Here is a 12,092-nt window from a genome sequence, read left to right as displayed (position 1 = left end):
CCAAGTGTCCACTGCTAAGCTTTGAAAAATAAAGGCCATGGAACAGTTCAATGTTTAATGGTGAGGGATATGGAACTTTAGGTTTCTTTGTTTTATCTTTAATGCATCATTAAAAAACATATTGTTTTTGATGAATCTAGTTCACTGAGTGGCAGTGAATTCTGCATTAATCAAACATTGTTTAAAAACAAATCCATTAAAAATATTTGATTTGAAAAACAGAACCTTGTTCTGCCTCATCTAACTAGGAGTGCATCCTGTATCTTAAAACCAAACGCTCTTCATTGACCACAAGGCTAGATCAGTTTACTTGCTCATAGCAGAATCTTATTTTTCTGGTGTTTCGGGAAGACAAGCAGACCTCTGAAGAGGCTGTCAAGGAAAAGCATACTGAAATGAAGTCAGTAAAGAGTTAAATCTGAATTCAGGTGGGTCCATAATCAGCCTTGCTGGAGATAATGAGGTTCACCTCCTGTGGATTTTGTCTCCTGCATAACAGCTGTCTCCTATAGTTCAATACCTTGTGAAATGCAGTTATAATTGGAAGCATTTGTGTGATTTACATTGTTTGCTCCTGCTTCAGCATTAATAATGTGATATTCAGGGTGAATAAACACCATCTCACATTTAATACTTAGTATTGTAATCATTTGTGTGATTTTTAGCAGCTATATTTTTGCTTCTTGGTTTAAAAAAATGTTTTGTTTCTTACTCTTTCCTGTTTAAAATGTTTGGTCTCCTAAGCAAGTGTCACTCTCTGTAATTCACCTTGCAGATATTGACTAAAAATAGTCAGTAGGACCCTGATCTCTTTTTGTAAACTACCTGAGACCTGTTTGTGAGGTTTGACTGACAGACGTATCCATAGAGGTTTTTCCCTGAATGGATGAATTGCAGTTGTCCCTCTATAATACCATATTAACTGAAATTAAAGCAAGCATATAACAGTTGAAACTACCTGGATCCACTATGTTTTGATTCTTTGTGTTGAGCCAACAGTTTCTCTCTTTCAAATACCACTTTTGTATTTGTGGAATTCAAATTGACTACCTTGACCCTAGAAATGGATATCATTAGACTTTCTAAAAAGTTTTTTGTCTTTTAAAACATTTCTTTGTGTCCTCAGTTGTTCCCACCTGCTGCTGATAAATTGTGGGGAGAGTTTTAATCTCACTTTTGCTATTTGGCTGCAGGTGGCAATAAAAATCATTGACAAATCTCAGCTGGATGCTGTGAATCTGGAGAAGATCTACCGAGAAGTGCAGATAATGAAGATGCTCGATCACCCACACATTATAAAGCTCTACCAGGTACGGTTAGCAGTGTCCTTTCCCTTCTCCTCCTCTCTCCTCCTGTTCGAAGAGTTCGCACTGTTGTCTTCTTGTAGATCAGCAGTCTGAGACAAGCTCAGCTTTTCTGGAATTGATTTGCATTGGATGAACGTTTAACGTTTTTGAAAGCACATCAGTTGTGGTCTTGATCATTCTACTGTAGCAATTAGGCTGCCCTTGTTAGATACCAAAAAGTATGTGAAATCTGCATGAAATACACAGAAAGTTGCAAATGTGATGTTAGTGAAAGAGCTGAGTTTGAAATACCTGGCGATGAAACTTTGATGCATTTAAGTAGAAAAGGTACAATGTAAGCTAGAGCAGGGTGGGAATACTCAACGTGATGTCTACAACAAGCACGAGATAGAAGGATCTCTGTGGAGGACGTCGTGGTTTTCTTTGGTCGAGCCTTGGCTGAGAGAGCAAACTGAGGAGTACTTGCAGCTTTTCTTATCTTTGGATAACATGAGGATGTTTCAATCCAGACTCTGCAAACCTGTTTGTGTTGTAAATGCACGTACCAAGCAAGAGCTACCCAAAGACTTAATCTTGAAGTGCATTTCCTAGAAGACAGATAACTAGTTCTTCAGTAGGTTTGTTTCTGTTGTGCGAACGCTCCCCTTGAAATTGCTGAGGTAACGTGAAGAAACAAATTGAAAAATTGTGATAATTGTATGTGCAAGACAGACTTTAACCTCTTTACCGGGAGAAAACTATGAAAATAAGTACTCTTGTGGCTTAGTTTGCTTTTTGCTCTTCCTACAAGTTGTTTAATGTACAATTTCTCTATCAACAGGTGATGGAGACCAAAAGCATGCTGTACCTTGTGACAGAATTTGCCAAAAATGGAGAAATTTTTGGTAAGCAAGAGAATGTTTCAATTGTTAAGTTTATCCCTTTAACATCTGCAATTTGTCAATTGTATTTATTTTGCCCAAGAATTCTTTTTATTCTAGCATGTAATTTTCCTTTCTCTGTCTAGAAAAACACGTGACAACTGGCACTGCTGCACTTTTTAGAACTAAAAATTTTAGGAAAAAACATTACAGTTTGAGTTTCCAACATAAATTTTTGCTCTAAAGGGACTTAGCTGCTGTACAGTTGGAATTAATACGCTTTTGATCTGGAACATACATTGTTGTGTCTCACCTTCAAAATGTGAGGGTGGTGGTATAGTTGAAAAATGACAGAAGAGGTGATGAAATATGAATTTGCATGGGGAGAGATTCAGTTACAACGGCTTTTAATCAGGTTTTGTTGGGCACCTACTGAGTAAAGTGACCTGTCTTTCGTGGTGGTAGATAGAAGCATTGAAGTGCTATTTAATAGCAAGAACTATGTTTCCAGGAGTGAAGCAAAGGCAAAGTGACTGGGGTAGTAAATTACTATAGTGAGACAGTGGGGTTTGACCTGAGAGTTTGTTGGAAATGGAAAAAAAAATCATGGATTTTTGTTTCACAATGTAACGTAGCATGTGCACAGTACAGTTGACTCACTTTTCCCTGTCTTTCTTAACACTGAGTTCATTTTTCATCTAAGATGGAAACAAGATGGGTATTTGTCATGTGAGGCAGTCAGGCTTAGCTTAATTTAACAAAATGTAGCAATATGCAAACAGATTTATCCCATCAGCGCAGTGGGAGACCAACAACTGTGTATGATCATCTATTGATGATCAAACTCCATCGTGCCATTACCAGCTGGGGGTTTAACACAGCAGTGAAGGGATTATACTCAGAGAGAGAGGAACTGGAGGCTGGTGACCCTTGGGCTTGTGTGAACGAGGCGGTGAGACCTGTCTGTAGAAATAGCGCTTCCAGGTACGTGTTCCTGCTTGGACAATGTAATGCCAGCACAACTCATCCTGAAAACGTTGGTCCCATTCTGATATTGTTTGGCCACATTATTTGTTAGCAATATTTGAGTGTAGGTCTCGGAAAGCTGGTAGTTGGAGAGGAAAGAGCACTGTTGAGATGCATGCTGCTCATGAACTGTTGTGTGTTGTTTGTAGAGTAAACCAACAGGAATCTGAAGAGATTCCTGGAGGAACTCAGATGTCTGAAGCAGCACTAATGTTCTTGTTGATTTGGAAAAATTGCGCAGTTACTGTTATGGAAAGACAATCATGCTGATGTGTGATTCAGACTTTATGTAGCATCTTCCTGTAACTTGTGAGAGATGGAGATAATATGCAATGAAAACAGGATAAGAGATTGAAATACTGGTGTGTTGTTTGCCTTACGAATGCCGCCAGGGCCCCTCTGGAGGGCCCTGGTGATTGGAGAGCAGAAGAGGTGGAGCATGGCTGATTTTCATTTTTTGCACTGGGGGACGGGGTGGATTTCATGGAAACAAATCAAATGTTCAAAGTCCCTTCTTTGTTTTCTTGGTTATCTTTTCTTTTTTTTTTCACCTTTAGGTCCTTATCTTTGGACTGTTTGTTATAAGCAGGATATCGCGTCCAGGGCAGCTTCAACGTAACTTGGAAGTAGAGAAAATCTGGGGTAGTGTTTAAAAAACAAACAAATATAACAGAAGTAGAAAGGAGACTCAAACTACATGATGTTTTCCTTTTTCCCATCCTGATCCTTCATTGTGTGTGCTGGATTTGCCACTTCCAGACTAACAGGTTATGAAATAGTCTCACTTTTCCACCATTAGTTTTCAAACAGCAGACAGTGGGATGGTCCCCTGGAGTTCTGTACCCAAGTGTCTTTGAGGTTTTTAACATTTTGCTGTGTGTCTTCATGGTTTGGGGGTTTTTACTTTTTCTCTCCTGAAGCAAGATGATTAGAAACCTGTGGAACCTGCTGTTACCTCAGTTAATCGGCCTGCTGGCATCATTTAACTATTGTGCTCAGGTTTGTTCTTTGACTGACCTTCAACTGCACTTGAGGGAGATTTAAAACAACAAAAAAAACTCTAGGTTTGTGGCAAAATTTAAGTTTTTACCTGAAAAGCCGATGAGGTGTGGGGTCGGTATATCCAAGAAGACAAACTGCAGTCTGTTGGGGCAGATTTTCCTGTACGATCCTTCTGTTACCAGCGGGGAGCGAGAGGCCTCTCAGGGGTCTGGTTCAGAGCAAGGCCTTACAGAAATTCAGCTCTCCCTCCACAGGAGCCTCTCCTTCTTTTCTGACTACAGAAGGAGCTGAGAGAGAGAGAGAGAGAGAGTAGACCCAATAAGTTGAAGTTGGCCTTTGTGGTCACTCCTCCGAAAAACTCAGTGGTTTAGAAAATTTGTGAGAGCATATTTGTCCCTTCCGACCTTCCCCTTGCATGAGGTGCTGTAAAGAGCTCAGCATGCTCTTCAGGATGGGTCTCAGTAGATTGTGATGGGTGAATGTTCCCTTAATGCCTTGTCACACTGTCAGGATCACTGTGAGTAGCCTGGTGCTAGCCCTCACTGAGGCTTTTCAGTTCTGCTAACCCATCAGTTCATAGTGCTGACTGGTGGTTCCTGGACAGGATTACATTTATCCCCTGTACTGATATTCCTTGCTGTCTTCATAACTACGGTAACGTTTTCTGCACTCAGCAGTTGTGAATTTTACCTTTTGCCAGCTAATGTCGTTGCAGTAAATGCTGTTTTTAGTCTAGGCACTTCAAATGTGGTTACATTTTGATTTTTTTAAAAAGAACAAGTCCTTAGACTTAATAAAATATTTGAAAAAAAGGTTTCAGTTGTGCTTACTGTACTTTACAGATCTAAAAAGTTTTAAACTCACTGTTTCTGCTTTTTTTTTTAATATCTTTACAGCCACCACCTTGTAACCTTCAACATCGCTCACCTGAAGCCTCTTAAACAGCTGAGACACAGATTAACTGTTAGCTAAACTAATTACAGTCAACCTATTCTGAAGGGCTAATTCTCTAGTTTTTCATTAGTGACCATTTGTTTTCTTTATATTACAAAAATCGAGACCGTGGAGGGTGAAGCTGACTATTAAGCCTAAAAATAACCCAACTGTTCAGCAAGGGGAAAATGAATATCCAAGGCTTCAGATAGGATTTTTTTCTTCTACTGTGAAAGTAGTTCACCCCGTCTTGCCTGCTGTCTGGCATGCTCACTACAGGTGTATTATTAAAGCAGTAAACATGACCAAAACCAAAAGAGTTCAAGACTAACAGCTTGTTTGACTTTTGTCTGGTTTATCTTTTAACTATTTAAAGGAATTTGCTACTTTTGGCTGACACTTAAGAAAAATTCCTTTGATCTTGTCCTTCAATTTTCTGAGGGTGACTGTACCTATGTATGTACTTTTCTGGTACCCTTTTTTCCTACTACATCCTGGAAGTGTGAAGGAGAGAGACTAAAGCATAGGTACGAGGCAGGCATTTCAATTTCCAGGCATGGTCCTGGGAAGAACAGCTTAACTATATTTGCCTACCCACTTCTGTTATCTTACATCTCACAGCTGACTTTCCTGATTTGTTTAGGTGTTCCTTACAACCTTCAGCCTGTTTGCAACTGGGCAGTAGACACGGAGGAACTTGCTGCCGTGTAGAGAAGCTGCAGGGAGCAGTGGGCTAGTGCCAGGCTGTGCCGTTGTGCCACTAGTACAGAGAGAGAGAGAATGATTCCCCTTGTAACTAGTACTTTGCAATATTGCAGTATCCTTGCTCAGTAGATAAAGACGACAGTATCTTCCAACTACTCTAGACTATTTCAGCATCAATATCAATCCTTAAGGAGGCATTTGATATTATAAACCTCTGTACTTACGTTTTCAGCTTCTCAGAATCCCGTGCCTGTTTCAGTGAACAATAACCTTGCAGTCTCTCCAGAAACACTTTTCCATAAAGGAGACATTCGGGCATGTCTTTCCTTTGTTAGAGTATTAATAATTATGTCTGTATCTGTAAGATCCTAGTCTTACCTAGCAGTTTGTCCTGGACAATTTCATTTATGTTTTTGGGCAGAGTTGGACTGGAATAGGCTTGAGCAGCTCTCAGTTTTGTCCTAGCCTTGGCACCGGATCAGCTGTCTCTAGAAAGAGGGATACCGTAACCTTGTTAGACAAGAATATGCAGGATCTGATTTTTTTGTTTTTTGTTACAATTTTTTTAGTTACAATTATTCTTCCTCATGGATAATCTGGATTTCCTTACCTGAAATTCTAACCCATTATTATCACTTGTGTTAATAGGCATTCATAAGACTGGAAATGCAATGTGTCCCCGTAATATGCAAATAGTCATTCTTTACTAAGCTTGAACTGGATGAGTGATGTCTTGACTGTCTTACGCTGAACCCAAATCACCAAATAGTTGAGGTTGGAAGGGATGCGTAGGGAATGTATAGTCCAGCCCTGTGGCTCAGAGCAGGGTCAACCAGAGCAGGTTGCACAGGATCACGGATGAATACTCTACAATCTTTCTGACCAACCTGTTCTAGCATTTGACAACATGCACAGAGGAAAAAAATAAAAAACACCTTTATTTTATGTTTAAATGGGATTACCTTGTTTCAGTTTGTTGCCCGTGTCGTATCACTGGGTATTGGTAAGAAGAGTGACTCTCTTTTTCCTCCTGTCAAGTATTTATACACAGCAATACGATTCCCCTGTGAGCTTGGTCTTCAGGCTGAATGCCCTCTGCTCTCTCAGCCTCCCCTCGTGTGACGGGCACTCCAGTCTTTTAACCATCCTCATTGTCCTTCACTGTGCTCTCTCCAGTGTGTCCCTGTCTCCCTAGCAGAGAGAACATACAAAGTAAAAAACATACGCAATTGTTCACCTAGCTGAAGGACAGTCATTTCAGTGAAAAGCACTGGCCAGTGCTAGACAATGTCTCTGAGTCATGTTTTGAAGTGGATACCGTCTTCATGTTTCACTTACCCAGTAAACAGGTGTACTTTGTGGTACTGGAAAGGTTGCTCAGGAAGCTGCTTTTTGAGCACAAGTCCTGCTTCTGCCTGCTGTGGATCCAGCTAAATCGAAGATGACTTCTGGTTTCTATCTCACTACAGAAAAACAGAGGGAAAAAAATAACCTTAAAACTTGTAGATGAAGGGTATGACATGAGGATGAGATTCACCTAACTATAAAGGCATAGGTAGCTTTGCTATTTCTTTATTTGCAAAGGACAAGGGGGTGCTTTGCTCTTTACCTAAGTTAGTCCTGGTTGCTAGCTCCAGAGCTGTGCACGTGCAACCAGTGTCCAGCTTCGAGCTGCTGTGGCAGAATATCTCTAGCAAATTTCAGCTGCCTTAAAGTCATTGCTGAAAGCCAGGAGCTGGCGCCATGCCTATGTCCCAGCCTTTCCTATCTGAAACTAGTTAATGTACAAACTGTATCCTTGCATGCACCAACTTCACCTGTTTAGGTAGATCCTGGCGTATTCTGCTTCACTGGGAGATAAAGTAGCGTATTTCGGAATAAATTACCCATTCCATGCAGGCTGCAGGACTTGGTGGAAAGTGCAAGGCCGAGACTATTGCTAAAAGTGGTTTGGAAGCTCTAAATGAGCCCTGACAGGCTAAAGCTGTGAAAGCAAATGACCGTTTAGGTCCATTAACGTATTTGCTGCATTGCTAACAAAGGATGGATTAACAGCTTACAGGGCTGGCTTGCATTCAGTATAATTTAGTTTGTGTCTTTGATATCTGACTTCACCTTGCCATCATGTGATTTGTCAGTCACTCCATGACTGAATGATATTTTGCTTGCAAATATTATGATCTCCCCTTGCTGCCAGGCTTTTGTTTGTTCTCGTGCTTTGCCAAGTTAAACCAGCTGAAAAGGCATTAAGACCCAGGCAGGTTAGAAGCTCTGAGGAGAGTTTTTAGATCTGCAGGTTTTGTAGATCAGATCGAACAAAGTGCTTAAAAATGTTTGTGAGGGTTGCTGAAATGATTGTACTGCAGCTGAGGTCTCTGTTCTTATACTCCAACTGAGATCTCCCAAGAAAGCATCTTTGAAATAAGCCTGTTTTACTGAGCATATTAACAGGATGGTTTATTAATGATTGCTATGCTTATTTAAACCATATGAGTGATGATATAATTCAGAATTATCAATTCTTCAATTATCAATATGCCATTGCCTGGAGCACGCGGTAGCAGCAATTCCTTGTGGCCCAGGTAGCAGCAAAGAACTTGTCATGTACAAGAGCCCAAGGTCAGTGAAGTTGTTGGTCTTATACAATCCAACAACAATGTTTTTTTTCATGTTTTTATTAATTTCTGCAAGAATTCTCATGGTTTGTGCCCCCTTCCCCTGAGCAGCATATTTCTTCCTTTGTCCTTTCTTCTAGTAATAACAATGCTGACGTGCACCTTCAGTGAAGTTTTACTGGAAATGTACTTTCTGGTTTTAGTGTGCTTGATATGAGCTGTTTATCATAGAGAAAGCAGAACAGCTTAAATGAAAACATCACGAGCACCTATAACACCCATAAACAATATTGTGTTAGTTTAAAAAACAAAACAAAAAAATACAACCTAACAAAAACAGGTATTCTGTGCTACCTTGCTGCTTTGGCATCGTGTTGGGCACGACGATCCTTTTTGGGTCATTGAGGTTACGTAACTAGCTTGGAAGATATGATTAATCATTTACTTAGGGATTTTGTCACAGATCCTTGTAAGTAAACAGAGGTAGACCGAAAACCTCCGTTCCGTTGTGTTCATTTTCCTGCTTGCAGAAGTAGCTGTTTTAACCTGCTAACTGAATTCAGACTGAAATGGTTGTGCCAGCTGGTCTCTAAATGACGAGTCCTGTTCGTGGGACCTTTGCGTAAATGATAATTAGAAGGGACTGGTGGCAGCTCAAACATTTTAGTTATTTTAAGACTTATTTCATAAATTTCCTAGTTTTGCGTCATTGAATTTAAACATGTTTAAGCAGTGTTTTTTTTTTGTTTGTTTGTTTGTTTTTTCCTCACGTATTCCTTAGCTTTGAAAGAGCATTTCAAGACAGGACTCCATGCTGAAGGAAGGGAGTGTGAGACTGGGGACATGCAGGTTGTTAATGTGGGGTGGAGAAGCCCATAGGCTGATGTCCTGAAGTTGTCAGTACTGAACTCAGCTCTCTGCTTCAGAGAACTTCCACCGTCTCCCATTTCTTAGCCCTCTCCAGATATGTCCATATTGGAAAAAATAAATAAATAAAATCAGTTTATTGACGTTGGAGACTTGAGCTGTAGTCTTCCACGTTTTCAGAGTACTGCATTCATCCTGCTTGTACCTGCAGGCTGGTGAAATCTTCCAGTGATTTGGCTGGTAATGCCAGTAAGGGAGGACAGTGCCTCCTCAAGTGGAATTTGTTACCTGGTGTTCTGTAATGAAGTGAGATACAATCTTCAAGTCATCACTGCATTTCTGTTTTATTTTATATGTCCTAGATATTGCAATCATTTTTTTTAAATGTTAAATTATTAGTTATAGTTTCACTGCTGATATATTTTGTCATGTTGCTCAGATGCCATTAGTGTAGCCTTAAACCAATGATAAGCTGGTTCTAAATTGTTGCTGTAAATAAAAAAATACAGAAAAGTTTTGCTTGCCTAATCTGAAAGGCTTCGGCTATGCCAAAACAAATCAAACAGCTCAGCGCTCTGATGTAGAGCTGAAATGGTACGGGAGAACTGCTGACAGCACAGTGAAATCGCTGAAACAAAAGATACACGGTTGGTTTTTTTAAATCCCAAATTTAAAATGGTTAGGTAGCTGAGTGTCGCCCGGTGGCGCTCTGTTGCATGTCCTGTGTCAGTGTGCACAACAGCCCAGCTGCCCGTGGGCACTTTCCGTGGCGTGCCGTACAGCATCGGGGTATTCACGGGGTCACGTAAGCATTTGTGGCAGAACTGTAATCCAGAGCCAATGAGGAAATCTCCTTCTCCTGATGGAACCAGTGGCTGTGCCCTGCCAACCAGATGAACAGCCTTCCCGTGTGCTTCGTGGACTGGGTGATGATTTCCTGGCAAATAGGCAACGGCTCTCAAACCCTTTTCTTCTTCCTCAAGCAACGCCATGACGCAGTTCCTCCACATCTTCGTACTGCTGTTCCTCTGCATTTTTTTCTAGTTTATACCGAAAGTTAATATATGTGCGGTATGCTGAAGTCAGTCGTCTTGCACACACACGAGTCCAAAGTAGTTCTGCTAAGTTGGGCTAATTTTCCATAGCTTTACAGGTAACTGAAAGCACAACCCTGGTTGTCTCGTGTTCCTGCTGGTCCTTTGCCAGCTTATTCTTATTCCATGTAGCATCATAAGCTAGCAGCTACATTGTTATTGATGGTTTTTAAATTGCATTTGTCCTTTTTTTTCTGTTTTTTTTTTTTTTCCCCTCTGTTGTTTTTCTAAACTATTTCCAGGGAAGAATGTTTGACAGTGAATGTGCTCACTGTCTAGTAAGCTCTCACACAACCTGCAGGATGTAAAAAGTTTCCTTGCTCCGAACTTTCCCTTCTAGTCATAATGTAGGAGCTATAGCCAAATACCAGTAAACCACCTTCCATCGTCTTTAGTGCTTTGGAAGGTTAGTATTCATACAGTAACTCATAAGGCTGCACTTCATCACCTCCCTGTGAGTACAGAGTAAGCTTACCTGCCATGGAAATGAAACGTGGGACTGCAAGTTAATGTAACAACATTAAAATGTTATTAAGAACCAAAGTACCAACTTATTTTAGGAACATTAGATTATATAAATTTAATTTTGTCTTTTCTGATTTATCCAAGCAGAAATCAACAGTCCATAGGCAAGCTTTTCCAAAAGCTTATTGGGTCATTGATCATCATGTGTGTGACTTAAGTGCATTATATTGTAGATCACGGGTAGCTGTTATTGCCCTGTCCAGCTAGTCTGCTCCCAACTGCGTTTCTTTTCCTACTAGCCACTCTGATATATGTGGGGAGAGGGATGGGGATCCATGGGCAGGTTACGTTACGTGACTGGACGTTTCACCTAAGTGATTAGCACAGATAGAGCACCTCTGCATGTGATGTCTGATAACATCACGTTGCGTATACGTGTAAGTTGTCCTCACGGTTAAAAGCTGAGCTTGTATCAAGTTGTGTAATGGAAGGTGTGTGCGTATGGTCGTGTGATGCAGGAGGCCATGGCATAGCCTCACATCCCTCCGTCATCTCACAGAAAGAAAGGGGTACCTATTGTGCATCTTGTGAACAAAATCTGTTGTTTCTTTTTTAATCTTGGAAAAAAATTAACTGAACCAAACTCTTATAATTCATCACATAAGCTCATTCCTTGCCGTTTTTCTATTTAATTTCAGTGCTAGTTGTGCTGCAGCAATTGGTTGGAGATATGCTCAGCCTTTGCCCATCGTCCCTGCGCAGCACACCTGTGTGAATTTCCTGCACCTTGGCCATTAACCGCGTTCTTTGTGGGATGTAGGAGGCAATTCTGAACCCATCCTAATGGCTGGTTCTTTGCTTTTTCTGCCTTGTAAGAGGAAGAAAAGAACTGGCTGTAGAAGCTGTTTCTGTCAAGACTCACACAGCTGCTGCTTCGCTTGTTTTTGTTCTCGGGGATAAATGACGTCTTCAGCTTCAGAGCTATCATTTGTTTCAGGGCTAACATTAGTTTTACAACATAATCAAATATGAAAACAAAATGTTCTTTCTGCTTGTGATGCAACGAAGACGAGAGAGGTCAGGATGGGTACCTTATGGTTATTTGTTTTATTTCCAAAGGAAAAATGCTTTTAGCCACCACACAGCGTGTTGAGGCTTCACAGGAAGGTGTGTGGCGTGAAGCTGCTGGGAATCAATGAGAGGCTGAAAAGCACCTGG

The 12,092-nt window shown here is 40.7% G+C and overlaps 1 protein-coding gene and 1 long non-coding RNA gene across 6 annotated transcripts in view; one reads left to right on the top strand and one right to left on the bottom strand.

Moving 5' to 3' along the window:
- The window catches only part of SIK2 (salt inducible kinase 2), a 49,822-nt gene that overhangs the window by 7,136 nt on the left and 30,594 nt on the right, over positions 1–12,092 (top strand). For 2 of the 4 annotated variants that reach the window (XM_083808550.1, XM_083808549.1), the window contains exons 2-3: positions 1,194–1,310; positions 2,128–2,191. In XM_083808550.1, coding sequence (XP_083664676.1) covers positions 1,194–1,310; positions 2,128–2,191 — 181 coding nt within the window. The other 2 variants (XM_083808551.1, XM_083808552.1) reach the window with 2 other exon arrangements.
- Positions 5,846–12,092, bottom strand: part of LOC310885361 — a 51,627-nt gene continuing 45,380 nt past the window's right edge. For both annotated transcript variants that reach the window (XR_014574741.1, XR_014574742.1), the window contains 2 exons: positions 6,796–7,296; positions 5,846–6,321 (listed from right to left, as the gene is read on the bottom strand). This is a non-coding gene — a long non-coding RNA (uncharacterized lncRNA). The remainder of the gene's footprint in view (positions 6,322–6,795; positions 7,297–12,092) is intronic.

This window comes from Anser anser (genome assembly GCF_964211835.1).
Source record: "Anser anser genome assembly, chromosome: 22".
In the NCBI taxonomy this organism is placed as follows: domain Eukaryota; kingdom Metazoa; phylum Chordata; class Aves; order Anseriformes; family Anatidae; genus Anser; species Anser anser.
Note: the sequence above shows the minus strand (reverse complement) of the source record. Positions and strands in the feature narration are given on the sequence as shown.